General features: G+C 41.3%; 1 protein-coding gene across 1 annotated transcript in view; it reads left to right on the plus strand.

Moving 5' to 3' along the window:
* Positions 1-25332, plus strand: part of cc2d2a (coiled-coil and C2 domain containing 2A) — a 127374-nt gene that overhangs the window by 93467 nt on the left and 8575 nt on the right. The window contains exons 26-34 of the mRNA XM_033025732.1: positions 4653-4820; positions 5126-5228; positions 8076-8185; positions 11187-11283; positions 11382-11480; positions 13676-13852; positions 17844-18047; positions 18861-18950; positions 21277-21390. Of these exons, the coding sequence (XP_032881623.1) occupies positions 4653-4820; positions 5126-5228; positions 8076-8185; positions 11187-11283; positions 11382-11480; positions 13676-13852; positions 17844-18047; positions 18861-18950; positions 21277-21390 (1162 nt within the window). The remainder of the gene's footprint in view (positions 1-4652; positions 4821-5125; positions 5229-8075; positions 8186-11186; positions 11284-11381; positions 11481-13675; positions 13853-17843; positions 18048-18860; positions 18951-21276; positions 21391-25332) is intronic.

The raw sequence follows: 25332 nt of genomic DNA on the forward strand, positions 1-25332 counted from the left end.
AGTTGAGCTACTAGTCGTGGAAATCACTGTTTTTATGTCTGGCTGTGGCAGCTTTGGCAGTCCGGAGTCGCCTTCCAGAGGGAAGTGATTCATAGAGATTGTGGCCAGATTGAGAGGGGTCTGAGATGATCTCACCCGCTCGCTTCCTGGCCCTTGCAGTGAACACTTCGTCAATGGAGGGAAGGTTGCAGCCAATAATCTTCTCAGATAAACTGACGATTCGCTGCAGCCTCCGTATGTCGTGTTTGGTGGCTGAGCCAAACCAGATCATGATGGAGAATGTGAGAACAGACTCTACGATGGCCATATAGAATTGGACCACCATTGCCTGTGGCAGATTGTGCTTTCTCAGCTGCCGCAGGAAGTACATCCTCTATTGTGCCTTTTCGACTGTGGTGTCGATGGTGCCCCCCCCCCCCCCCCCCCCCCCCCCCCCCCCCCCCCCCCCCCCCCCCCCCCCCCCCCCCCCCCCCCCCCCCCCCCCCCCCCCCCCCCCCCCCCCCCATTTAACATCCTTGGAGTTGATGGTTCCCAGGAATTTAAAAGACTGCACAGATGTGACTGTGGTGATGTTGATGGTGAGTGGGGTGAGGGGAGGGAGAGCTCTCCTAAAGTCTGCAATCAATTCAATTAAGAGCATTAAGCCCCAGGTTGTTGCGATGGCACCAAGCAGGCAGTGAAGAAAGTAAATGGCATGTTGGCCTTTATAACAAGAAGAATTGAATATAGGAGCAAAGAGGTCCTTCTGCAGTTGTAGAGGGCCCTAGTGAGACCACACCTGGAGTATTGTGTGCAGTTTTCGTCCCCTAATTTGAGGAAGGCCATTCTTGCTATTGAGGGAGTGCAACGTAGGTTTGCAAGGTTAATTCCCGGGAAGACGGGACAGTCATATGCTGAGAGAATGGAGCAGCTGGGGTTGTACACTCTGGAGTTTAGAAGGATGAGAGGGTATCTCATTGAAACGTATAACATCGTTAAGGGTTTGGACAAGCTAGGCAGGAAACATGTTCCCGATGTTGGTGTGGAGTCCAGAACTAGGGGCCACAGTTTAAGAGTAAGGAGTAAGCCATTTAGAACGGAGACGAGGAAACACTTTTTCTCACAGAGAGTGGTGAGTCTGTGGAATTCTCTGCCTCAGAGGGCAGTGGAGGCGGGTTCTCTGGATGCTTTTAAGAGAGAGCTAGATAGGACTCTTAAAAATAGCGGAGTCAGGGGATATGGGGAAAAGGCAGGAACGAGACACTGATTGGGGATGATCACATTGAATGGCGGTGCTGGCTCGAAGGGCCAAATGGCCTACTCCTGCACCTATTGTCTATTGTCTATAAGACGCCAGCTGTGCCACTTCCTGTCTGTAGGCAGATTCCTCCCCATCCTGGGTCAGTCCAATCAGGGTTGTGTTATCCACAAACTTGAGAAGTTTGACAGAGGAATCAGTGGAGGTGCAGTCATTTGTATAGAGAGAGGAGAGGGGAGTACGCAGGCCTTGCGGTGCTCCTATGCTGAGGGTCTGCAGGCCTGAGATGTGCTTTGAGAGTAGAGGGGGAAACATTGTCCGGTCCTGGAGATTTCCAGCTTGTCTGTTTTCTGAACAGCCTCTCACCTCCTCTATTTTTATTGTTGATGATGGAGAAGTGATGTTGTGCAACATGGAGGGGGTGGGTAATTGGGTGCTAAGTGGTGATTGGAGAGGGGTGGGTGGGAAAGGATCCAGTCTTTTGAGACTGGAGTCTTGCTTTAAGAAACAAAAAACTGTAGATGCTGGTTAATACCAAAGATCCTATAGATAGACCACTCCTGCTAAATGCAATGGGCTGACGTGTAGTACGCAACGGAGCGGAACGTGAGCCTTTTTTACATCCATTTCAGTAACCCGACCCGACTTTGTAAATCCCTCTCTGCGTTGCAGGGGAACAGTTTGTGTGTGTGTGTGATATAGGGTTAGATTCATAATTCTGTTCATTCATAATTCTGTTAAATTTTGTTAAAGATTAATATGTTAACAAATTATGATTCTATTAATTGTCTTTTTGAAATTTTTTTTTTTTTAATTTTCTTTTTAAATGGCTCATGTGCTGTGTTTTTGTATTACGCTTGCACTCTGTAATGCATCTAATCACACTATTCACAATTGCGGTATTTGGAAAAATAATAGCAATATGAAGATTCCAGTTGCTCTTCTCTTGGAATGTTCCTTAATGATTTTTTGTGTCTATGGAATTATTTTTCAACAATAAAATGGGTCTGGTCTTCCCAATAGCCAGAGAGTGGAATGAGATGGCGATATATAAAATGGAGGATCATTGCATCTGCAGAAACTGTTTGGTCATTTTCTGTGTACCAGGTGCCAGGAAGTCTAGCTCCTAGATTGAAATATCTGATAAGGTGAGGTCCGTAGAGGGAATTCGTTATTGTTTCATAAAATAAAAGTTTAGTGGTCCAGTGCTTGACTCGGTGTTTTACTGAACTAGACTAAGGGGGTTTAGCTCTAGGAGCATAATTACACAGGCACCCTCCACACTCTAAAATAAAATTGCCCCGTACATTATCCCCATTAATCTTTCCCCCTCATTTAAAGCCATCCTTACCTTATATTTTAAAATCCACTTCATGGAAGAATTGACTTACCACATTGTACTTCACTTCTAGCATTGGAATGTCATGTGCTCATTGCAAGGATGAAGTGAAGATCATTCACAGAAACGTGATTTGTTCTTTTCTGTTTTAATGTTCTTCTTGTCCATTTATTTTCAGAATTATCGGTTCATCTGGTGTTCTGTGCACTGAATATAATTAATTCAACGTGTTACATTTGAGATTATAAGAACATTTCAATATTTTTGTCTTTTTTTCTTAGCTTAATGAAAATTTACCTTGTAAAGGTTATGCTGACTGAGAAAATAACTCGTGTAAAATCAAGAGTTGAACTATTTGCTTTTTGCGTCATCTGCTGTTATTGTATTTTCTTCTAAAATGATTTTAAATTGATGTACATTTCACAATTATTGCGTGAGCTTTAGCCAATTGAGTTTTTTTTGTGGTAGCTTTAGAAACTGTTTCTATCAGCTGTGTACACAATTAATATAATGTAATAATTCCATTAGTTGTGTAGTTATAAAGCAATGTATAGTTGTCATTTCCTCAGCCTGAGAGGTTTAGCCCTTTTGCCAAAAAGACTCTAGTGGTTAATAATGCCTATAATGACTCCAGTATTATGCTATGCCTATAATGACCTTATATGTGTCCTGCATCATACATCTGAGATTCAAGGATGCCATAATTACATCGTAAAGCGAAAACTCCTAGTTTTGTAGCTCTTCTGAGGCCATTGCAATAAGTTGAATGGAATCCTGCATGTAAGTTATGCACCATGTGCTGATCCATGGACCAGTAAACTTAGATCATTTGTGATGGATTCAACAATTATTCTTGGATTGATCAATTAGAAGCATATTATGGCCTTATTTATTGTCTCATGTTACTGCTTGTCTGTTTCCTGAATGTTTCCTGGGTTTATAATCTAAACAGTAACTGTACCCAAGAGAAAATGAATATTTCTTGGAGGTAGAATTGAAGTTCAGAATTTTGCATGAAGGCTTCATGCTGATATTCCATCTGCTAATATTATAGTAACATTCATTTGTATTAAGTATTCCATTTGGATCTGAAGGATCTTGCCAGATACAGATTATGCCTTGTTTCTGGGCCAAAGACATTAAGGATTTTTGGGGATTAGTTTTGAAAACTTAACTCCAGCACTCTGTGGTTTGCTCAACATTCTAGTATCTACATGTCCTTGTGTCTCTGTCTGTACAGGCCTGTTGGGCCAAATGACCCATTTTTCTACTGTATGACTCCCTCACACGAAGTGACATAGTCAGTAGAGCTGCTGCCTCACAGCGTCAGAAACCCGGGTTCAATCCTGATCTCGGGTGCTGTCTGCATGGAGTTTGCATGTTCTCCCTGGACTGCGTGGGTTTCCTCCAGGTGCTCCAATTTTTCCATCCACATGCCAAAAACGTGCGGATCTGTAGGAAAATTGGCCTCTATAAATTGTCCCTGGAGTGTTGTAAGTGGATGCATAAGTGGGATAACATATAACTCGTGTGAAACGGCAAATGATAGTCGGCGTGGACTCCATGGGCTGAAGAGCCTGTTACCATGCTCCATTTCTAAAACTAAAAATTAAAATATTGAAAAAATAACATAGTAAAATCTCAAAACATAACACAAAACTCATTCTCTTTCTTGGTTCCTTTCTAATACTTTTACCTTAAACCTGGTTTAATACTTTGATACTTGCCTCTGATCGTAACAACTATCTTTTGTGCAAAGTACTGTGTCTGTCTGCTTTAGTGTTGGTTTCTTTTCATATATCTTCATGTCTCTTTATTTCTTGCACTTTCTGTACAGTTCTGGTGAATCACGGTATGTTACGTTTTTCATATCTTTCCTTTCCATGTTATCACTTTAGCTCATATTAACTGTTTATAATTATTAAAACATTTTATATAATTTTCATTAAAATTGAAACCAATATTTTCTTTGATTTTGTATAGCTTCTTAAATGTACGCAAAGTTAAAACTATCTGGAAGTTTAAAAAATGTGACGAGAAAATTGCAATATTTTTTAAATATGCTTTCTTTTATAGTATGTTAGGTGTCAATCTGTTCAGACTGGCGGAACCGAGGAGGCCACTTAGACCACGAAGAAAAGAGAGGAAGAAGGTCACGGCCCAAAACCTTTCTGATGGAGATATTAAACTTCTGGTGAACATTATTCGAGCCTATGACATACCAATACGTAAATCCATGGGAAGGTAGGAGAATCTCTTTGCAGTATAGTTTTTGTTTTTTTAAATCTTCACACAAGTAAATATTGGTGGAGACAAATTATCATTAAGATTTTCTTTTTTTATAAAAGGAACTCTATGTTTGTTTCTAGATATGCTGAAAAAGAAATAATCAAATAAATGTTTGTCTTAGAATTGTACAGCATAGAAACGTATGCTTCAGCCCATGGCCCACCTGTGCCAAATATACTAATTTCACCTGCCTTCCTCATTTAAGTATCTTTCCAGATGCCTCTTAAATGTTCACACTATTTCTGTTATTCTTTCTGCAGACCAGCACTAACTTCCAGATCTGCAAGATCTGTTAGTGAAACATTTCCAACCTCTCAGCCACCCCAGATATCAGCTCAAAGCCCGGAGTGGTTTACTGACCAGGTATGAAACAATCAGAAAATATAAAGGTATATGGGACCTACATGTGACCAGACTTATATTCTCAGAGATGCCATCAGTTAAGTGACTGGTCAAACCAAGGATTCTTCTACTCTCTCCAGTTAGTTACATTTTGATATTCTTTTGGTAGGCATAAGAGACTGTTTTTGCAGAAATCTTGAGCAAAACACACAGTGCTGGAGGAACTTAGCGGGTCAGGCAGCATTAGTGGATGGAATGGAACAGACTAATTGGACTGAAGAAGGGTCCCGCCTCGAAACATTGCCTGTCCATTCCCTCCCGAGATGCTGCCTGACCCACAGAGCACCTACAGCTGACCATGTTATCCCTGGCACCTTTGCCCATGTTTATCCCATCAGTGGAATATAACTGTATATAACTGATGTTTCCACATCAATATAACTGTGGAAACTAAATTATTGTCTCTGACAATGGAGGAGGCCGAGGACAGAAAGTCTGAAGCTGGGTCTCGACCCGAAAAGTCACCCATTGCTTCTCTCCGGAGATGCTGCCTGTTCCACTGAGTTACTCCAGCATTTTGTGTCTATCTTGGAAACTAAATTAAACTCAATTTATTTGTTTAATTTATTTTCCCTGGTTCTAAATGCAAATATATACTAAATCAATTCACTCAATGTGAGAACTATCTTGACATTTTTTATCACTATGCTCTGTCCGTTTACATTTCTAAATTATCAACTAATGAAAACCATTTGCCCCCTTCAAGGATTTTACTGTATGATGAAGTCTGCTAATATACAGGGGCTTGCAAAAGTATTCATACCCCTTGAACTTTTCCACATTTTGTCACGTTACAACCACAAACGTAAATGTATTTTATTGGGATTTTATGTGATAGACCAACACAAAGTGGCGCATAATTGTGAAGTGGAAGGAAAATGATACATGGTTTTCAAATTTTTTTACAAATAAAAAACTGAAAAGTGTGGCGTGCAAAAGTATTCAGCCCCCTTTACTCTGATACCTCTAAATAAAATCCAGTGCAACCAATTGCCTTCAGGTCACCTAATTAGTAAATAGAGTCCACTTGTGTGTAATCTAATCTCAGTATAAATACAGCTGTTCTGTGAAGGCCTCAAAGGGTTTGTTAGAGAACATTCGTGATCAAACAGCATCATGAAGCCCAAGGAACACACTAGACAGGTCAGGGATAAAGTTGTGGAGAAGTTTAAAGCAGGGTTAGGTTATAAAAAAAATATCCCAAGCTTTGAACATCTCACGGAGCACTGTTCAACCCATCATCCGAAAATGGAAAGAGTATGGCACAACTACAAACCTACCAAGACATGGCCGTCCACCTAAACTGACAGGCCGGGCAAGGAGAGCATTGATCAGAGAAGCAGCCAAGAGACCCATGGTTACTCTGGAGCAGCTGCAGAGATCCACAGCTCAGATGGGAGAATCTGTCCACAGGACAACTATTAGTCGTGCACTCCACAAATCGGGCCTTTATGGAAGAGTGGCAAGAAGAAAGCCATTGTTGAAAAAAAGCCATAAGAAGTCCCGTTTGCAGTTTGCCACAAGCCATGTGGGGGACACAGCGAATATGTGGAGGAAGGTGCTCTGGTCAGATGAGACCAAATTTGAAGTTTTTGGCCTAAATGCAAAACGCTATGTGTGGCGGAAAACTAACACTGCACATCACCCTGAACACACCATCCCCACTGTGAAACATGGTGGTGGCAGCATCATGCTGTGGGGATGCTTTTCTTCAGCAGGGACATGGAAGCTGGTCAGAGTTGATGGGAAGATGGATGGAGCCAAATAAAGGGCAATCTTGGAAGAAAACCTGTTAGAGTCTGCAAAAGACTTGTGACTGGGGTGGAGGTTCACCTTCCAGCAGGACGACGACCCTAAACATACAGCCAGAGCTACAATGGAATGGTTTAGATCAAAGCATATTCATGTGTTAGAATAGCCCAGTCAAAGTCCAGACCTAAATCCAATTGAGAATCTCTGGCAAGACTTGAAAATTGCTGTTCACAGACGCTCTCCATCCAATCTGACTGAGCTTGAGCTATTTTGCAAAGAGGAATGGGCAAAAATTTCAGTCTCTAGATGTGCAAAGCTGGTAAAGACATACCCCAAAAGACGCAGCTGTAATTGCAGCGAAAGGTGGTTCTACAAAGTATTGACTCAGGGGGGCTGAATACTTTTGAACGCCACACTTTTCAGTTTTTTATTTGTAAAAGAATTTGAAAACCATGTATCATTTTCCTTCCACTTCACAATTATGCACCACTTTGTGTTGGTCTATCACATAAAATCCCAATAAAATACATTTACGTTTCTGGTTGTAACGTGACAAAATGTGGAAAAGTTCAAGGGGTATGAATACTTTTGCAAGCCACTGTAATAAAGCCTCAATAAGTGACCACAGATCAAACGATCCCAAAATTCTGCATTCGTTCCCCTAAATCTCTCCTCCTCCATGGCCTTAAAAACTCAATGTCTGTGCAGCTTTTTACCATCTACCCTAACATTTCTGATGTGGGGCAGGGTAAAATTCTGTTCAATAAATTATTTACTTTGTACCTTGATGTATTTTATTTTGTTGAAGTTCCTTTTGAAATGCAACTTGCGCATTTGACAGGTCCATTTAGATATTTTTGCCATTTAGTTCAATTAACTCGCATGAATGTTCAAAGTAAAAATATTTTGAAGTTACAATGTCTTTTGATTTTCCCTGCTCTGAGTAGTTTTGTTTATAGATGTTGAGTAAACATTATTTAGCTAAGGAAGTTCTGATGACATGACAATGTCAATATCTTAAACATTCTAATAATTGGAATACCTATTTTGTCAAAGGTTTCAGTGCATCCTTTTGTGGAGGTTTCATTTCAACGTATAGTCCGTCAAACTGCTACTCTAGATGGCCCAAACCCTAACTGGAATGAAGAACTGGAACTCCCATTCAGGTAACTCATAAAGAAGATTGATTCGGATGAAGGCCAAATAGATCCATCTGATTTCCCTGCCTTCGAGAATACCAATTTCTAAAGTTTCAAATGGCCACATGAAAAACAGTCAGGATTATTGTAATAAGGTTATTTGTTTAGAAGACCAATAAAACCTTTTCTGGTTGACTGCTAGTAACTAGTTGTCATTGGATCTGCTGATTTTCACATTATTGTTAACTATTGGGATGATGGAATTGATGACTTTGTGGCCACATTAGCAGATGATACGAAGATAGATAGGGGGTCAATTATTGTTCAACGAGCAGAAAATATGCAGAAGGTCTTGGACAGGTTGAGAGAGTGGACAAAGAAGTCGCAAATGGAAAACAGTTCAGCATAGTGTACTGTCATGCACTTTGATAGAAGGAATAAAAGAGTAGACTACCTTCTAAATGGGAAGACAATTCAGATATTGGAACTGGAGAATGCTGGTGTAGGTTCCCAAAAGTTTAATGAGCAGGTTGGGGATGGTAAAGAAGGCAAATGCAATGCCAGTATTCATTTGGCATTGGAAACTAGAATATAAAAGCAAGGATGTCATGCCGAGGCTTTAAATGACACTGGTGTGGCCACATTTGGAATATGTTGGCAGTTTTGGGCTGCATATCTCAGGAAGGATCTGCTTGCAGTCTGAGGGTTAGAGAAGATTTACGAGGATGATCCCAAGTATAATTGGGTTAATGTATGAGGGGCGTTTGATAGCTCTGGGCCTGTACTCGCTGGAGATTAGAAGGATGAGGGGAGATTTCATTGAAATGCAGTGAAAAATAAAAGGCCGAGACAGAGTGGACGTGGAAAGAATATTTCCAAAAATAGAAGTCTAGAACCAGAGGGCACAGCCTCAGAATAAGAAGACTTACTTTTAGAATGGAGAAGAGGAAGATTTTCTTTAGAGAGAGAGCTCTCTAGTAGTAAATGCCTACTATTTTCTGTGTGCTTAAGCAAAGCAAGAATTTCATTGTCCTATACAGGGACACATGACAATAAACTCACTTGAACTTGAACTTTAGAGAGAGAGTTCTTTAGACAGAGAGTTGTGAATCTGTGGAATTCATTGCCACAGACAGCTGTGGAGGCCAAAACATTGGGTATTTTTAAAGCATTGACAAGTTCTTGATTAGTAAGAGTGTCAAAGATTATGGGGAGAAGAATAGATTTTAGGGGATAAAAAAGATCAGCCATTATTGAATGCAAAGTAGACTCAAAGGGCCAAATCATCTAATTCTGCTCCGATGTCTTATGGTTTATAATTGTTCCATGTACTGAAGTACAGTGAACATCTGTAGTCGGTGTGCCATCAGATCATATTCTACATGATCAAACTAAACACGAATATCACGGGTAGTGCAAACAGAAAAATACCAGAGTACAAAATATAGCTTTACATTTTTGGACCACTGCAGATACAGAGGAAAGATCAAAGATCCATAAAAAAGGATTGAGTGCAGTTGGTGCAGTAGTTCCATTGGTATAATTATAAACTCAGCCTAAATAAACTTAGAAAATGAAATTGTTCACAGTGTTGGGTCAGCAGCCATTTCAGTTATGCCCTCCCCTCATCCTGTCCAAGCTGCAGTAGTGGACAAGGCTCCAAAATAATGCGAGCATGACATTTACTAGAACTATTTCACGAGTGTGAACAAGGATAGGTTGTAACAAAATCTCACAAATTGCCAGCTGTTTACTACCTAAGAATCCATGAGCCAGTTTTAAACAAATCATCTCATTGTTCATCAGACAATGAAAGTAAGCATGCAGGTACAACAGGTAGTGAAGAAAGCGAATGGCATGTTGGCCTTCGTAACAAGAGGAGTTGAGTAAAGGAGGAAAGAGGTAATTCTGCAGTTGTACATGGCCCTAATGAGACCACACCTGGAGTATTGTGTGCAGTTTTGGTCCCCTAATTTGAGGAAAGACATTCTTACTATTGAGGAAGTGCAGCGTAGGTTTACAAGGTTAATTCCCGGGATGGCGGGACTGTGATATGCTGAGAGAATGGAGCGGCTGGGCTTGTATACTGTATTTTAGAAGGATGAGAGGGAATCTTATGGAAACATATAAGATTATTAAGGGTTTGGACATGCTTGAGGCAGGAAACATGTTCCCGATGTTGGGGGAAGTCCAGAACCAGGGGCCACAGTTTAAGAATAAGGGGTAACGGAGATGAGGAAACACTTTGTCACACAGAGAGTTCTGAATCTGTGAAATTCTCTGCCTCAGAGGGGGGTGGAGGCCGGTTCTCTGGATGCTTTCAAGAGATAGGGCTCTTGAAGATAGCGGAGTCAGGGGATATGGGGAGAAGGCAGGAACGGGTTACTGATTGGGGATGATCAGCCATGATCACATTGAATGGCGGTGCTGGCTCGAAGGCCTACTACTGCACCTATTGTCTATTGTTGCAGTCCTTAGATTTTCTTTAATTTGAATTTTGATATGCTATTTTGATATTAATATTTTGTATTTTATCTAAAAGTGTCTTTATGATTTTGTGGATATGTGCTTAAAAAGCAGTTAACGGGACAATGTGGTAAGAGCAAAAGAATGGGACTAAATGGATGGCTCTTTCAAAGAGCCAGCTTTAGAACTGGCCAGAAATAACCACCTCTTATAATTCAATGTGCAAAAAAGGAACTGCAGATGCTGGTTTACACCAAAGGTAGACACAAAATGCTGGAGTAACTCAGCAGGTCAGGCAGGAGAAAAGAAATAGGTTACGTTTCGGGTCGACTCTCTTCATCAGTCTGGTGAAGGGTCTTGACTGAAACATCACCTATTCTTTTTCTCCAGAGATGCTGCCTGGCCCAATGAGTTACTCCAGCATTTTGTGTCTATCCTATAATTAAATACTTTTGGAAGATTAGTCTTCTTCAGTTCTTAAGGGATTGCCATTAAATACGAAGGATGGCAGAGTTGTAAATCAATACCCTGTAATAATCATTTATTTCATTCTTAATTCCAGAGCACCTAATGGGGATTATAGTACTTCCAGTCTGCAGTCCGTTACAGATGAAGTTTTCATCAATGTTTTTGATGAAGTTGTTTATGATGTTCTAGAGGTAAACTTGAAAAGTTTTTTTTAAATTATTTACCAAAATAATCCCAATCAGAATAATCTATGTGTCAAGTATTTCTAAAATGCATTCTGTGTCTTTAGGATGATAGAGAGCGTGGAAGTGGCGTTCATACCCGCACTGAGAAACACTGGTTGGGTTTTGTGCATATCCCATTTACTACCATCTACTCCCAGTCCCGGGTAAGAGCTTTGCACTTTGCAAGAGTATTTTCTTGTAGCATTTTTGTTCACGTTCTGGGACAAATCCGTAGGAGAAATATGTGTTGCAACTTGATGTATCTGATATCTACTTTATACAATTTGCACAACAGGGCAGATCTCAGGTGCATATTTATGCATGTTTATTTTGTGGCTGCCACAGCCTTATTGTTTGTGACCTTTAGAAATTATAGCATACACTCTTGCAAATTATGCAGCTACACGCAATTCTTAGATGAGTCACATTTAATTTTGTACCATCAATTGTCGACGATAAATAAGACGCAAATGACTTTGTGACTGTCTTTTGTTATTTCCTTATCCCAGCCTCCCACATCTTCAATCGATTTTGTTCTCAGCTGTTTTATTGACATTGACCTACTCCTACCAAAGCAGATGTTTTGCTTTCAGCGATGCAATCAGTGGACAGGAATACAATTTTGCCAGACTTGGTTAAACACTTAGGACAAAGCAATTACTTTGGAAATTTCCTCTGGAGGGATTTAGCAGAGATCTGGAATGAAATCATTTTTACACCCACTTATTCTCTGCCTCATTGTATTTGTTTTTCTTGCACCATTTTGTTAAAGATGTCTGATGGTGGGATAGAGCACATAGGAATTAGTTAGCATTGCAAACACCAACAGACCTCAATGACCCTGAATTTAAAATGTATTAGCTCAGTTCCCTACTGTGGAAATTGTCAAAGAAAAATCAATTGTCAGGCATTCTTTTCAATGACATAATATGGGGGTTTTCCCATGCTGGAGAATTATATGCATAGCCCCTTTGTTTTGAAGGTGCACGTTTCTGATCTCCTGGGTTTTGCTAGCAGTTCTGCACAGAACTGCTAGCAGATCTCCATGCAAGTGTAAGTCTGAAGTCCGTGCAAAGCATGACCAGTAATTTCCCAACTGTCCACTGCCACCGAACTCTGCATCTTCTGGCCGCAGAGTGGAACATACTGAGATCTTCCAGCATTCCCCATCCCCCATTCCATTCCTACTACAGGACTTAAGCACGTCTAAATGGGTTAATGCTTTAGTGAATTTTGTGTATCGTCATTTCGATTAAATTTCAAACCAACATCCCAGAGCATTTAATGGATAATTTTATTAAGAAATAATCAATTCAAAGAAGTAGATTTGCTATTTCAGCATCTTGGCTAACTTTCCTCCCTCAACTAACACCAAAATAAACCTTGCACGTTCACTCTTTGCCAGCTATTGGGTGTTTTAGTTTAGTTTTAGTTGAGTGATATAGCATGGGATTCTGTCCAGGAGCTCGCGGAGAAGCGGGGCGGTGAAGCCTGCTTGAATCAGTGGAGCCTCACGGAGATAATGCAGACACCTCCCAGGCAACAGCGGAGAAGCCTCACGGGCCAGAACCTACGTGGAGCCTTGCACATCGGAGTCGGAGCCCTGCGAGTCGACAGAGCCCACAGCTGGGGCCTGGATCGGTGCCATGGAGGCATCGGGAGGGGACCTGGTGGCAGTGGTGGAGAGGTCGGTGCGGTGGTCGATGAGGGAGACGACTGACGGACGAGGACAGACCATGCAGGAGTGAGGAGGAACAAATGAGGACCCGGCATTGGGGGGACTGCCGTGAGGGAGGGGGAGGGGGGGGGGGGAGAACAAAAGAGGACCTGGCGCAAGACACGTTATAACTTTGTAAGCACCCTTTATGTGGCGACTATTGCTTACTTGGGTATGCAAGCAAAGAATTTCACTGTGACTTGTCACATGTGACAATAAAGTATTCATTTATTCAAACGGACCCTTCGGCCCAGCAAATCCACACTGACCCATCAATCACCGGCTCACACTAGTTCTATGTTATCCTACTTTCTCCTCCACTCCCTAAACATGAGGTCCAATTTTAGAGTCCAATTAACTGACAACCCTGCATGTCTTTGGGATGTGGGAGGAAACCGCAACATTTGGAGCAAAACATGCAGTCACAGAGAATGAGAACATTCCACACAGGTCAGGATTGAACCTGGGGTCTCCGGTGCTGTGAAACAACAGATCTATTAGCTGGATCTCTGTGCCGCAATGTGTTGGTATGCAATGTGCCCACCATTTCTTCATTTGAACCAAACCAATTTTATACTTTGACACTCTTAAGTCAATTTCTTCAACAATTTTCCAATAGTGTTTAAATGATCTGTCTTGCAGATTGATGGAACCTTCAGAATTAATATACCCCCAGTCCTCCTTGGATACAGCAAAGAACGCAATCTAGCCAGTGAAAGAGGATGGGAGGCAGTTCGGAGCCTAAGTGATGGTTCTTATCTGTCTCTCTTCATTACTGTTGAACCTCATCTTGTACCTGGAGAACCTGTAATTGAAAAGGTAATGTACATTCTTAATTTAAAACTGCTTCCATCAAGATTACCTTCCTTGTCCATTTTAGGTCTGCCATTTACAATGTTAAATCCAAACCAAATAACAGTTTTGTTTAAGTGTATATATTTTCCAGAAAGGTCAACATAAAAATATAATTGGTACACTCTGCAGACATTTCAGCTGAGAGAAAAGAACTACATGCCAGTTTGATGCAGCACAGTTGGTGGGGTTGGTGATCATTGGGACTGTCATACAATATGTTTTCATTCCACACACATTTTATTTTATTTTCCTTGGAATTCCTGAGAAGCTCAGTAACAAGATTCAGACCAGAGAGAGAGAAAGAGAGTGTGGGAGGTGAAGCGTTACATGAGCACTAAAAGAGGGGAAGAACAGTATTTAGATACAATAAACAAATTAGATGTGCTGGATAAGGGGTAAGTGGTCTGGATAAAGGCAGCTGTAGCTCAAGAGGGGAGAAAGAGTATATATCACATGAACAAATGAGAGGCCAGGAAAAACATTGCAATAATCACATCCTTGAGCGCCTCTAAGGAGAATGTAGGCTGAGTGTAATTTTCTGTTAGCTTTATTTTTCCAGTTTTAAACTAATTGTAACAATAATTGGCAGTGGAACCAGAAAAGTTATTTCATTTTCTTTCTGTTTCTGAAGCTACATGCTGAGACATAATAATTGATGAAAAGAGGCAAGATGATTTAACCAGAGTCTTGGCAAAGACAAAATACATATTTACCCTCAGGAAGGTGACGATTATTGCAATTTTCGTTATTTTCCACAAACACCGTGCCACACCAGTTGCTCGAGTGCCAAATTCGGAAATGGGAGTTCACTCAGTCTTTATTTGCTCCAAAGTTAATAAGTAATAATTGTTTGGTAATGAGGAGAGAATAGGGACGACGGAGACTGTAAAATCCAAAATAACTACAGGCCAGGAGGTACTTGCCCGGGTTCAACATGTGCTGAGGCATACTGTCATAGAGACGAGATCAGTGTCTATTGGTGATAAACTTCAACAGATTGTTCCTTCACCTCCCCACTCCTGATTATTTTCTACATTGCAGGCCAGTAGGGTGTTGTATTATTTGCCTCAATACACAGGTGTGTCCATTAAAACAGAATTGTTCCATGAAGCACGTCATTCTAGTTACAGTAGCATTAAAAGAGGCCAGAAGAAATGCCACCTGGCTCTTTTGTTTCAGAAACTAAAGGTAACCCGAGGTAAATAAAAATATTTTGAAATCCTTTGTATGCAACAAAGCTTCCCTTCCCATTTGTAAGTAAAACATGAAAGCATAGATCTGTGCCAGCTTAATTTTGAGCAGTCTTTTAACTTGTTCCTACCTGTCTATGAATGTAACTGGTTTAATTGTATCAGGCTCAAAGCTCACAACATCATCCAAGCCTACACCTACAAAACCAGATCAAGCAATGCCAAAACCGGCTGTCCAGGTTATCCACAACTCCAAGGTCTTTAGATGAACAAAGCAAACTATGCTTGGTTCTCAGTCACACACCAGGTCCCTCCCTGCACAAATAGACCTATCATCTAATAATTCCATGATCTTTCCCTCGACTTCTCGCTTGCTTTTTTTAAATTGAATGCTGTATTGTCACATATGACAAGTCACAGTGAAATTCCTTGCTTCCTTGATTTCAAACCCTGCTCACTCTTGATGTTTCAGGTTACACTTCCCCTGCTCTCCCTCCATCACTCTCCCTAAGTACAATCGTATCTCCCCCCCCCCCCCCCCCCCCCCCCCCCCCCGCCCCTTCTCCATCTTGCACCCCCTTCACTCTCCCTCTTCCACAGCCTCTCCTTTCACAGTCTCTGCCCCCACCCTGCTTCTTTCCCCTGCCCCAACAACATGTCAGGTAACAGTCTGACTGGAGTTCTGCAGGGATGTCCTGATGTGCAGTTTCAAGGCAGTTCTTGCAATGTGAACACTGAACTTCTCCTCGTATGGAAAATTGGACAAACTGACTTATTTAGTGTTCGGGAATAGTTACGGCACTTGGTCGAGCCAAAATCTAAGGAGTGCTGAACTAGGAAAAGAGCTGAGCTGGAGAAACAGAATGCTCAAGAAACAGTAACAGTGCAGCTAATGTTGTGGATCAGTTATTTCCTGTGTTATGGTTGGGTCTGCTGCAATAGAATTGTTATCACTTGGGTGAGGGAAGTAGTAGAAGTTAGGATTAATCCATGTCACCATTTTATATCATCGATATTCGCCAGTGTGTTTCAGGTAACCAGAGAGGATTTTATTTGCTAACAGCAACTTTGCAGCTTGCTAATGAATGACTTACAATTCTCATTTAATAGTCACATTGTATGCATATTTACCATTAATATTCTTTGCTCTGCTGTTAATATCCTATCCTATCCTTGCAGAATTGCCTGCAATTTGGGGAATTGCAGTATTACGGAAACACAAATAACTGCAGAAGCTGGAAGCTAGAGCAAAACACAAATTGCTGGAGTAACGCAGCAGGTCCCAATCCAAAACGCCACCTATCCATTACTTGCACAGATGCTTGACCCACTGATTTATTCCAGCACCTTGTGAATTGCAGTGTTTTATTAGTTTAGTTTAGTTTAGTTTAGAGATACAGCGCGGAAACAGGCCCTTTGGCCCATCGGGTCCGCACCGACCAAGGATCCGCGCATATTAACACTATCCTACACACACAATTTTAACATTTTACCAAGCCAATTAACCTACATATCTGTATGTCTTTGGAGTGTGGAGGAAACCGAAGATCTCGAAGAAAACCTACGCAGGTCACGGGGAGAAGGTACAAACTCTGTACAGACATCACTCGTAGTCAGGATCGAACCCAGGTCTCCGGCGTTGCATTCGCTATAAGGCAGCAATTCTACCGCTGCGCCACCGTGCTGCAGTGGTTTGATTATTGGGACATTTGGACTAGCTACAATAATAGTGTACCACCACATTGAAGCAATGATGGGGAGGTTCATTGTCATAGGTGTTGTCCTTCAGAGGCCCAATCTTCCATGTCAGGTAGAAAAAACAATATTATTGTTTTATTGAAAAAAAGAATAGGGGAACTCTTCCAGTGTCCCAGCAAACATATAATTTTTGCTGAACACTGCATTTCCTGTGTTACAATATTGACTTCATTTCATTGGTCGGGTTACACGTTTGAATGAACAAGTCAGTAAGAAATGATCATGTTCTCCAAATAGGGAAAAGAACATGCATTAAAATTGGAACTTTCTGAAGAATAATCTGGGCGTAATTAGTAAGAGATTATTTTTTTTAATTTTGCACCACTTTGTGATATTAAAACCAGTAGCACATGTATGGGAAATGTAGCCATATGCTGCATGTGATTTTTCAACTGTTGAAAATAAATAATTAGCAAATCACCTAGTGGAATCAGAAAGTTAAAGATTCCTCAAAATGTTCCAATTGTATATTTCCTTGTCTGTGTAAAATGGCCTAGAGTATGGAAGTCTGTTCCCATCTTTGTAGATTCTGAACTTTTACTTTAATTTGTTCAGATTTCATAACTGCAATCTGGATGCCTACAATCTGTCTGCTTCTCGCATCTTATATCCGTCTCCGTTTTCTTTTCTTTCTTTTGCTGCTTCTTTGCAGATGACTGAGATGCTGAAAAAGGTAAAATAATTCTTGCCTTGCAGACCTAACTGCTTGATCTTTTAATGTAAGCATTTTAAATATACTAGCAAAACATCAATGGTTCGGCTTGAAAATTTGGTTTAAATCTGCATTTTACCTCAGCATATTGTACAATCAATATTTTGAAGAAAACCTGTGTAATTGATTAGTTCAATTCACAAAATAATACCTGTCAGAGTGGATGATTGAGTTTTTTATTAATTATTTCTTATGAATTGTTCTACTGATATATCACTGGTTCTGTCATGGCTGGTCTTTAAAGTAGTCTTTTCACATACTTATTGAAACATTCTAACTTTTCTGAAATTTTCAGTTTGAATCTCAGGAGGATGAGAAACTACTGCAAAGAGCTGACAAGTTCCAGAAGGAAGTCGCCCAAAAGTTTCGTAATCGTCGATGTGTTACAACAGTCACTGATCTCACTGGCAAAATGGTTTTTGTTACAAGATACATTAAACCACTTTTTCCACCCCAGGAGCTGCTGGATGTGCTACCTAATAGTTCTGAGGCCACGATGGTGAGTCTTGTTTATGCAATAACTTTGATTATACTGTAGATGTTAAGATATTTAAAAATATTCTTCATAGAAATAGTCCAGCAAATTTACAGATTCATTTACCTGTAAAGTAAAGAGAAAATGTAGGCCTACCATCCAGATATTTGTCCTTTAATTTAATCTTTTTCATTTGGTGACACCTCTTCATTGATTCCCAACGTAAGGATAAAGTTAATTTCTTACCAACATTATCACCAATTTTCAAAGTGTTAAAGTTCACCTTTAGTCCTCTGCACATCTTTTGTGCCTTAATGGAGGTCATCTTAGTATTTCAAGTTGCTTCTGCTAACATTGGATGAGGACATTTGGGGAGATTTATGAGCAAGAGTTTGGAGGGGCAAACATCATTGTCAAATACTATTGCCGCTGTTTATCAGAAATAATAACGTTTATAAATATTTTGAACATTTTGGCAGAATTTGCCTCCCTTTTTGTGCTTATTACTTTTTTTAAATCCTTTGTTTATAGTTAATTGCATACTCCAGAAACATTTTTAATCACATTCGGCATTATTGAAATAAACTGCTTAAATATAACATTTAAGCACATGAATTACAACAAAATAATTTCAGCAAATAACTTTGAATATATGTAAACATTTTGAAAAGAGTCCTATTTTAGTCTTAGCCACATAAATTGCGTTGTATATGTGTTATTGGCAAACCACGATTATTTTTTAATTGAAGATAAACCATATTTTGATGACTCCATAATAGAATTTATTTTTAACCATCAGGAAATGACTGCTTGATCTTATCTGTCCATATGTTTTAGGAACTGCTGGCCCGTTATGTCTCTCTGATTCCCTTTCTACCAGACAGTGTAACCTTTGCTGGAATCTGTGACTTATGGTGCACTTCAGATGTAAGCAATTTTATAACTTCATTGCTCTAACTCAGGATTTTTTTTGTTCTTAGTTTTATCATTTTCTAGTTATAATATAATGTTAGAGAAACTAAACAAACTTTAGGCTTTTGGCTGGCGCTATATTGGGTATGAACTCCAACTCCAACTAATCACAGACTGTTTCGTAAAGAGGTATTGCACATGCTCATTCTAGCACATATAGTTGTCTCATAACAATATATTTTTTACGATTGAATCAGGTCTAAAGTAGTAATGCATAAATGCAAATTGAAATTATTGCATTGAATGGTCGTCAGAGATAAAATGTTCATAGAAGTTGAAATTGTTACAAGCTTAATGATGGACTATAATTCTGCATAAAGTAGAATCTCTATTGAAAAGCCTAAAGGATAGCTGATGCGTCCATGCATGAGTGAGAGAGGGAGAGAAGGAGAGGGACTGTCTAGCTATCATGCTTCATGTTGGTGGGAAGAAGTGCATTGATGAGATTAAGGTCAAACAATGGAAACCAAGAAATGGCAGCATTCATCTGCATAAATGCTTAGGCTGCCAGAAAAGGAAATCCTGATGTGTGCACATTTCACAAAATAATACAAAATTACACCCTTTTAACTTTTCGATGGCTGACATGCCTGAAGGCATAAAGGCAAATATAAGACAGAAAAGGAAATCTTATAATATTTTTAATTTTGTGTGTGGGAGGCAAGAGTGTTTATAATATTGCAGAAACCTTGCTGCACCCAATATTACACAACAAATTCTACTTTTCTCGGACGCCTCCCACCACTTTTTTGATCTCACCGTCTCCATCACAGGAGATAGACAATCGACTAACATCTGTTACAAACTACCTGACTCCCACAGTTATCTGGACTACACTTCTTCCCACCCTGCCTCTTCCTAAGACTATATACCCTACTCCCAATTCCTCCATCTGTCACATCCGTTCCCAAAATGGCGTGTTCAAATACTAGGACTCTATATGGAATGGGGGTTCCCCATTTCTATCATAGATAAGGCCCTCACAAGTGTTTCCTCTGTACCCCATAGTTCAGCTGTTGCTCCCCCTCCCCCCAGTCGTAACTGGGACAGAGTTCCCCTAGTCCTCGCCCTTCACCCCATCAGCCGTTGTATACAACACATCATCCTCCGATGTTTTCGTCATTTCCAACACGATCCCACCACAAATCACATCTTCCCATCTCCACCCCTTTCTGCTTTCCACAGAGACTATTCCCCCCACAACTCCCTGGTTCACTCATCCTTTTCCACCCAAACCACTCCTCCCAAGGGACTTTCCCCTGAACCGCAGGAAATGCAACACCTGTCCCTATACCTCCTCCCTCGACTTCATCCAGGAACCCTGACAGTCCTTTCAGGTGAGGCAGAGATTTACTTGCACCACCTCCAACCTCATCAACTGTACCGGGGCTCCCTGTGTGGGCTCCTATATATCTGCGGGACGAGGCATAGACTTGGCAATCATTTTGCTGATCATTTACACTTATTATCCGCCTTGGCCTACATGATTTCTCACTAGCCATACATTTTAACTCCCCTTCCCATTCCCATTCTGACTTTTCTGTCCTGGGCTTCCTCCACTGTCAGAGTGAGGCCACATGCAAACCGGAGGAACAGCACGTCATGTTTTGCATGGGCAGTTTACAATCAAGCAGTATGAATGTTGATTTGTCTCATTTCAAGTAACTCCTGCATATCCCTTTCTGCCCCTCCCCCACCCTAGTCTCCTACATGTTCCATTGGTCACATCCTTTTACCCTTCTCATTAGCACATCTTCCCCAGCCAACTATGGTGTTGGCCATTATGGACCACTTTTTGATATCCTTCTGTTATTTCCAAGTGTTGATCTATAACCAAATTAGCATGTTATCTTACATGTCACTTAGCCTCTGGTAGTGGCTGACCTTAAAAACGTTATTGCTTGCAGTTTAGGCTGAACTCTTGCCCATTGCAGGCCGTGTCCTTTTTAACATTTTTAATGGCCCGAATGCTGTGTTTAGATGCCATCTAATTGTAACATAGCGCACTGGTGCAGGTGAAACAAATGAGTCGCTACTAATTAGTACAGTTGTCAGGGGTTATGGGGAGAAGGCAGGAGAATGGGGTTGAGAGGGAAAGATAGAACAGCTATGATTGAATGGTGGATTAGACATGATGGGCCGAATGGCCTAATCCTGCTCCTAGAATCTATGAACTACTGTGAACTACTATTCAGTCTGTTATGGTTTGGGATGCATTTATTCACTACAGTGATAAGATATTTTCTTTTAAACTCAAATTTTTTTTTTCCAATCGAAACAGCAATTCCTGAACTTACTTGCTGGTGATGAGGAGGAACATGCAGTTCTGCTCTGCAACTATTTCCTAGCGCTGGGAAAGAAAGCTTGGCTGGTGATAGGGACTGCCATTCCTGAGGTAAAAGGCAGCTGCTTCTTCTTTACAGTGTTCTGCAGAGTTTCCATAAAGAGATGAATCCTTCAATCAAATCATCAAGGAAAATTATTACTGCAATTTAAATTATAATATCAGATGAAATAAGTTATGAGTAGAGGATCGAGGAGGTTAAGAGTTTAATGATTTTGATCGGGTAAATGCTCAGCACCTGTTTTCACTGGTAGGGGAGATTAAGAATAAGGACACCTTTAAAATTAGAGACAGGCTTTCACAAACCATCTGAAGCACTCGTTCATGCAACTGGAACCTACTTCATGCAACTAAAGGAACTTTCTTTTTACTCAGTTAAAGTACTGCGAGATGTATAGATGCAATTAGGACACAAATCAGTCAGAATCTACTGGAGCGGGGATAACCTCGAAGGACTGCATAAGCTGCATGATTTCTTATGTTCCTGTCCTTATGTTGTGTCAAATGGGTCAATCAGTTAACATGTGTGGTGTCAACGTGAACACACACATCAGGGAAAGTCAGTTTGCTTCCCAACCCAAACTGCCAGCTGGTCTCTGCACTCCTTTCTGGCGACCCCGGGTAAGGGTTCGCCCGCTCCGCGATGGAAAAGTCCACGCTGCGCCTGCTGCTGAAGATCTAGGCCCAACTCCAGGAAAGGCCGCTCCAATCCAAGCTGTTAGGCTGCGAGGGAGGCGACATGGAAAAAGTCGCCTCTCCATCGAGGACGAGACCGAAAGCGGTTCCCTCCTTTTCCCACCATACAAGACACACAAAGAGACACCTAAACTAACATTTAGACACACTAAAAAATGTTGAAATAACGAACACGCTGCTGGCAGGGCAGTCGACTCGCAGCGCCCCCACCGAATCAGAAAATGAGAGACAGACCATGTTCTGCTTTTACAACAGAGATTAGAAATTGAATGGAGTAATTGGGTTGAATGTCGTGTTGACATGTATACGGGCAGTTTATTCAAATTTAAGGCTTTGAGGAATGATGGGTGAATTATTGGGAGGGGGGGGGGGGTAGAAAAGTGGAATCATCATATCTTATTGAATCAGATGATTTTTTTTTTAACAGTGCTTGACAGGGTAGATAGAGGGATGACGATTCCCCTGTTAGGGATTTCAAGAATCAGGGCACCTGGTCAAAATATGGGATCAGGTGAGGGAAATTTCTTCAACGCGAGAATAGAGTCTTTGGAATTCTGTACTAAATGGGCTGTGATAGACAATAGGTGCAGGAGTAGGCCATTCAGCCATTCGAGCCAGCACCGCCATTCAATGTGATCATGGCTGATCATCCCCAATCAGTACCCCGTTCCTGCCTTCTCCCCATATCCCCTGACTCCGAATGCTCCATTGCAGAGTATTTCAAGAGAGATGAGTAGATATTTGGATGTTAAGGGAAAGTCAAAGTCAATTTTATTTGTCACATGTACCCGAAGGTGCAGTGAAATGAATTTGCCAGCAGCAATACACTTAAAAAAAGAACACACAATACACAAGAGAATTTAACACAAACATCCACCACAGCATTCTTCACTGTGGTGGAAGGCAATAAAGTTCAATCAGTCCTCCTCCTTTGTTCACCCGTGATTGGTGCCATAAACCCTCCGTAGTCGCTGCTACGGACGGCCCGATGTACAGGCCCCCTAGTGGGGATGATCAAAACTCTGACGTCGGGACGGTCAAACACACTCCACAGCTTGGAGTGCCCTAATCGGAACTTTCCTGCCCGGAGACAATGGCTTCAGGATGTTGCAGGCCGGCGGTCTGAGCTCTTCTCCGGCGATCCCCGGCAAGGGATCCCAGGCTCCGGATGGTAAATCCACACCACGCCCACGGCTAGAAGCTCCGCAGACCACAGCCCCATGATGCCAAAGTCACCAGGCCAGCGATCGGAGCACTCCTTTCTGGCGACCCAGGGTAAGGGTTCGCCCACTCCGCGATGGAAAAGTCCACGCTGCGCCTGCTGCTGAAGATCTAGGCCCGACTCTGGGAAAGGCCGCTCCAATCCAAGCTGTTAGGCTGCGAGGGAGGTGACATGGAAAAAGTCGCCTCTCCATCGAGGAGGAGACCGAAAGCGGCTTCCTCCTTTTCCCCCCCTCACCACCCCCCACACAAGACACACAAAGAGACACCTAAACTAACATTTAGACACACCAAAACATGTCGAAATAACGAACACGCTGCTGGCAGGGCAGCCGACTCGCAGCGTCTCCACCGAATCAGAGAATGTGAAATTTGTGCAAGAAAGTATTACTGAGACAGAATCAACCATTGAGTAAAGAATGTTTAATTGTCATTTATGCTAACAGTAGAACAATGAAATTCTTACTTGCAACTGCATAACTGGCCTGTAAACACAGTACACATAGGTAGTAAATAATAAACAAAAATTAAATCAATTAATAACTCCAGTATTAGTGTAAAAATGCCTCAAGTCCTTAGTACAACCAAAGACAGGCCATGGCTCATAGATGGGGTTAGTATTATGTAGTGTTTAAAAGCCTGATGGTTGTTGGGAAGAAATTTCCTTTAACTTGGTGGTCACCATTTGCAGACTGCTATAGCTTCTTCCCATAGGAGTGAAATGAGACTCTTGGTCTTTGCGAACTGTCTTTTTGAGACCATGTCTCATATAGATCCCTTCGATGGTGGGGAAGTCGGTATCCGTGATGGACATGTAATGTAATCACCTTTTTTTGTAATCTTCATTCCTGGGCATTCTAATTGCCAAATCAGGCTGTAATGCAACCAATCAATATGCTCTCTACCGTACACCTGTAGAAGTTCAAGAGAATATTCATCAACATGCCAAGTCTCTTCAATCTTCTAAGAAAATAGAAGTATTGATGGGCTTTCTTTATGATTGCAACAATGTGCTGGGCCCATGATAGATCTTCAAAGATGTGCACGTCCAGGAGGTTGAAGTTGTTGACTCTTCACTGCCAACCTGTCGATGAAGATAGGTTTCTAGATCCTCAACCTTCCTCTTCTAAAAGTCTACAATCAGCTCCTTTGTCTTGTTAACATTGAGAGCATTGAGCTAACATTGTTTTGACACCATTCAATCAGATTTTCAATCTTCCTCCTACCCTATGAGACATCATTACCCATTATGGACTCTTTGGCATTGGAACTGTGACTAACAACACAGTCATGGTGTAGTGGATATCTTAGATGGATAAAAGATCAGCCAAGATATTGAGTGGCAGAGCAGACACAAGGGGCTGAATGGGGTCTGCCCCTTTCTATTTCCTGTATTTTCAAAAGTCTTGTTTTAGTTTTAGATATTTATTAGTAGTTATTTGAAATAGGAAATTATAGTTATAGTAGAAATAAACTAAATACTGCCTATATGAAACCCATTTTAGTCATATACTGCATGGAAACCGCTTAATTCAGTGCGTCGTCCACAGAGCGCAGAGGATTATTGGGACACAGCTACCAGCCTTGGAGGGCATCTACCACACACGGTGCCTCAGGAAGGCCGTCAACATCCATAAAGACTCATCACACCCCTGTAACGGACTGTTTGAACTACTTCCCTCCGGCAGACGTTACAAGGCCTTCTACGCCCGTACCTCCAGACTCAGAAACAGCTTTATTCCCAGAGCTATAGCGGCTCTGAACCGGCCCTGCTGAGTGCCCCCCCCCCCCCCCCCCCCCATGGACTGTCTCCCTCGGATGGTCACGGCACACAGCTTATTTATTTATTTTACTTTTCTTTTTCATCGGTTGGAGCTGCATACTAAATCTCGTTGCCCTGACGTGCAATGACAATAAAAGATATTATTATTATTATTATTATTATTACCCACCAGATCTAATCCCATTTGGTGCATATCCATCTAAACCTTTTCCATTTATGCACCTAAGCAAAGGTTTTTTAAATGTTTTAATTGTACCCACCTCTACTACTTTGGCAGCATCATCTGTGTGAAA

The sequence above is a fragment of the Amblyraja radiata genome, chromosome 1 (genome assembly GCF_010909765.2).
Source record: "Amblyraja radiata isolate CabotCenter1 chromosome 1, sAmbRad1.1.pri, whole genome shotgun sequence".
Taxonomy (NCBI): domain Eukaryota; kingdom Metazoa; phylum Chordata; class Chondrichthyes; order Rajiformes; family Rajidae; genus Amblyraja; species Amblyraja radiata.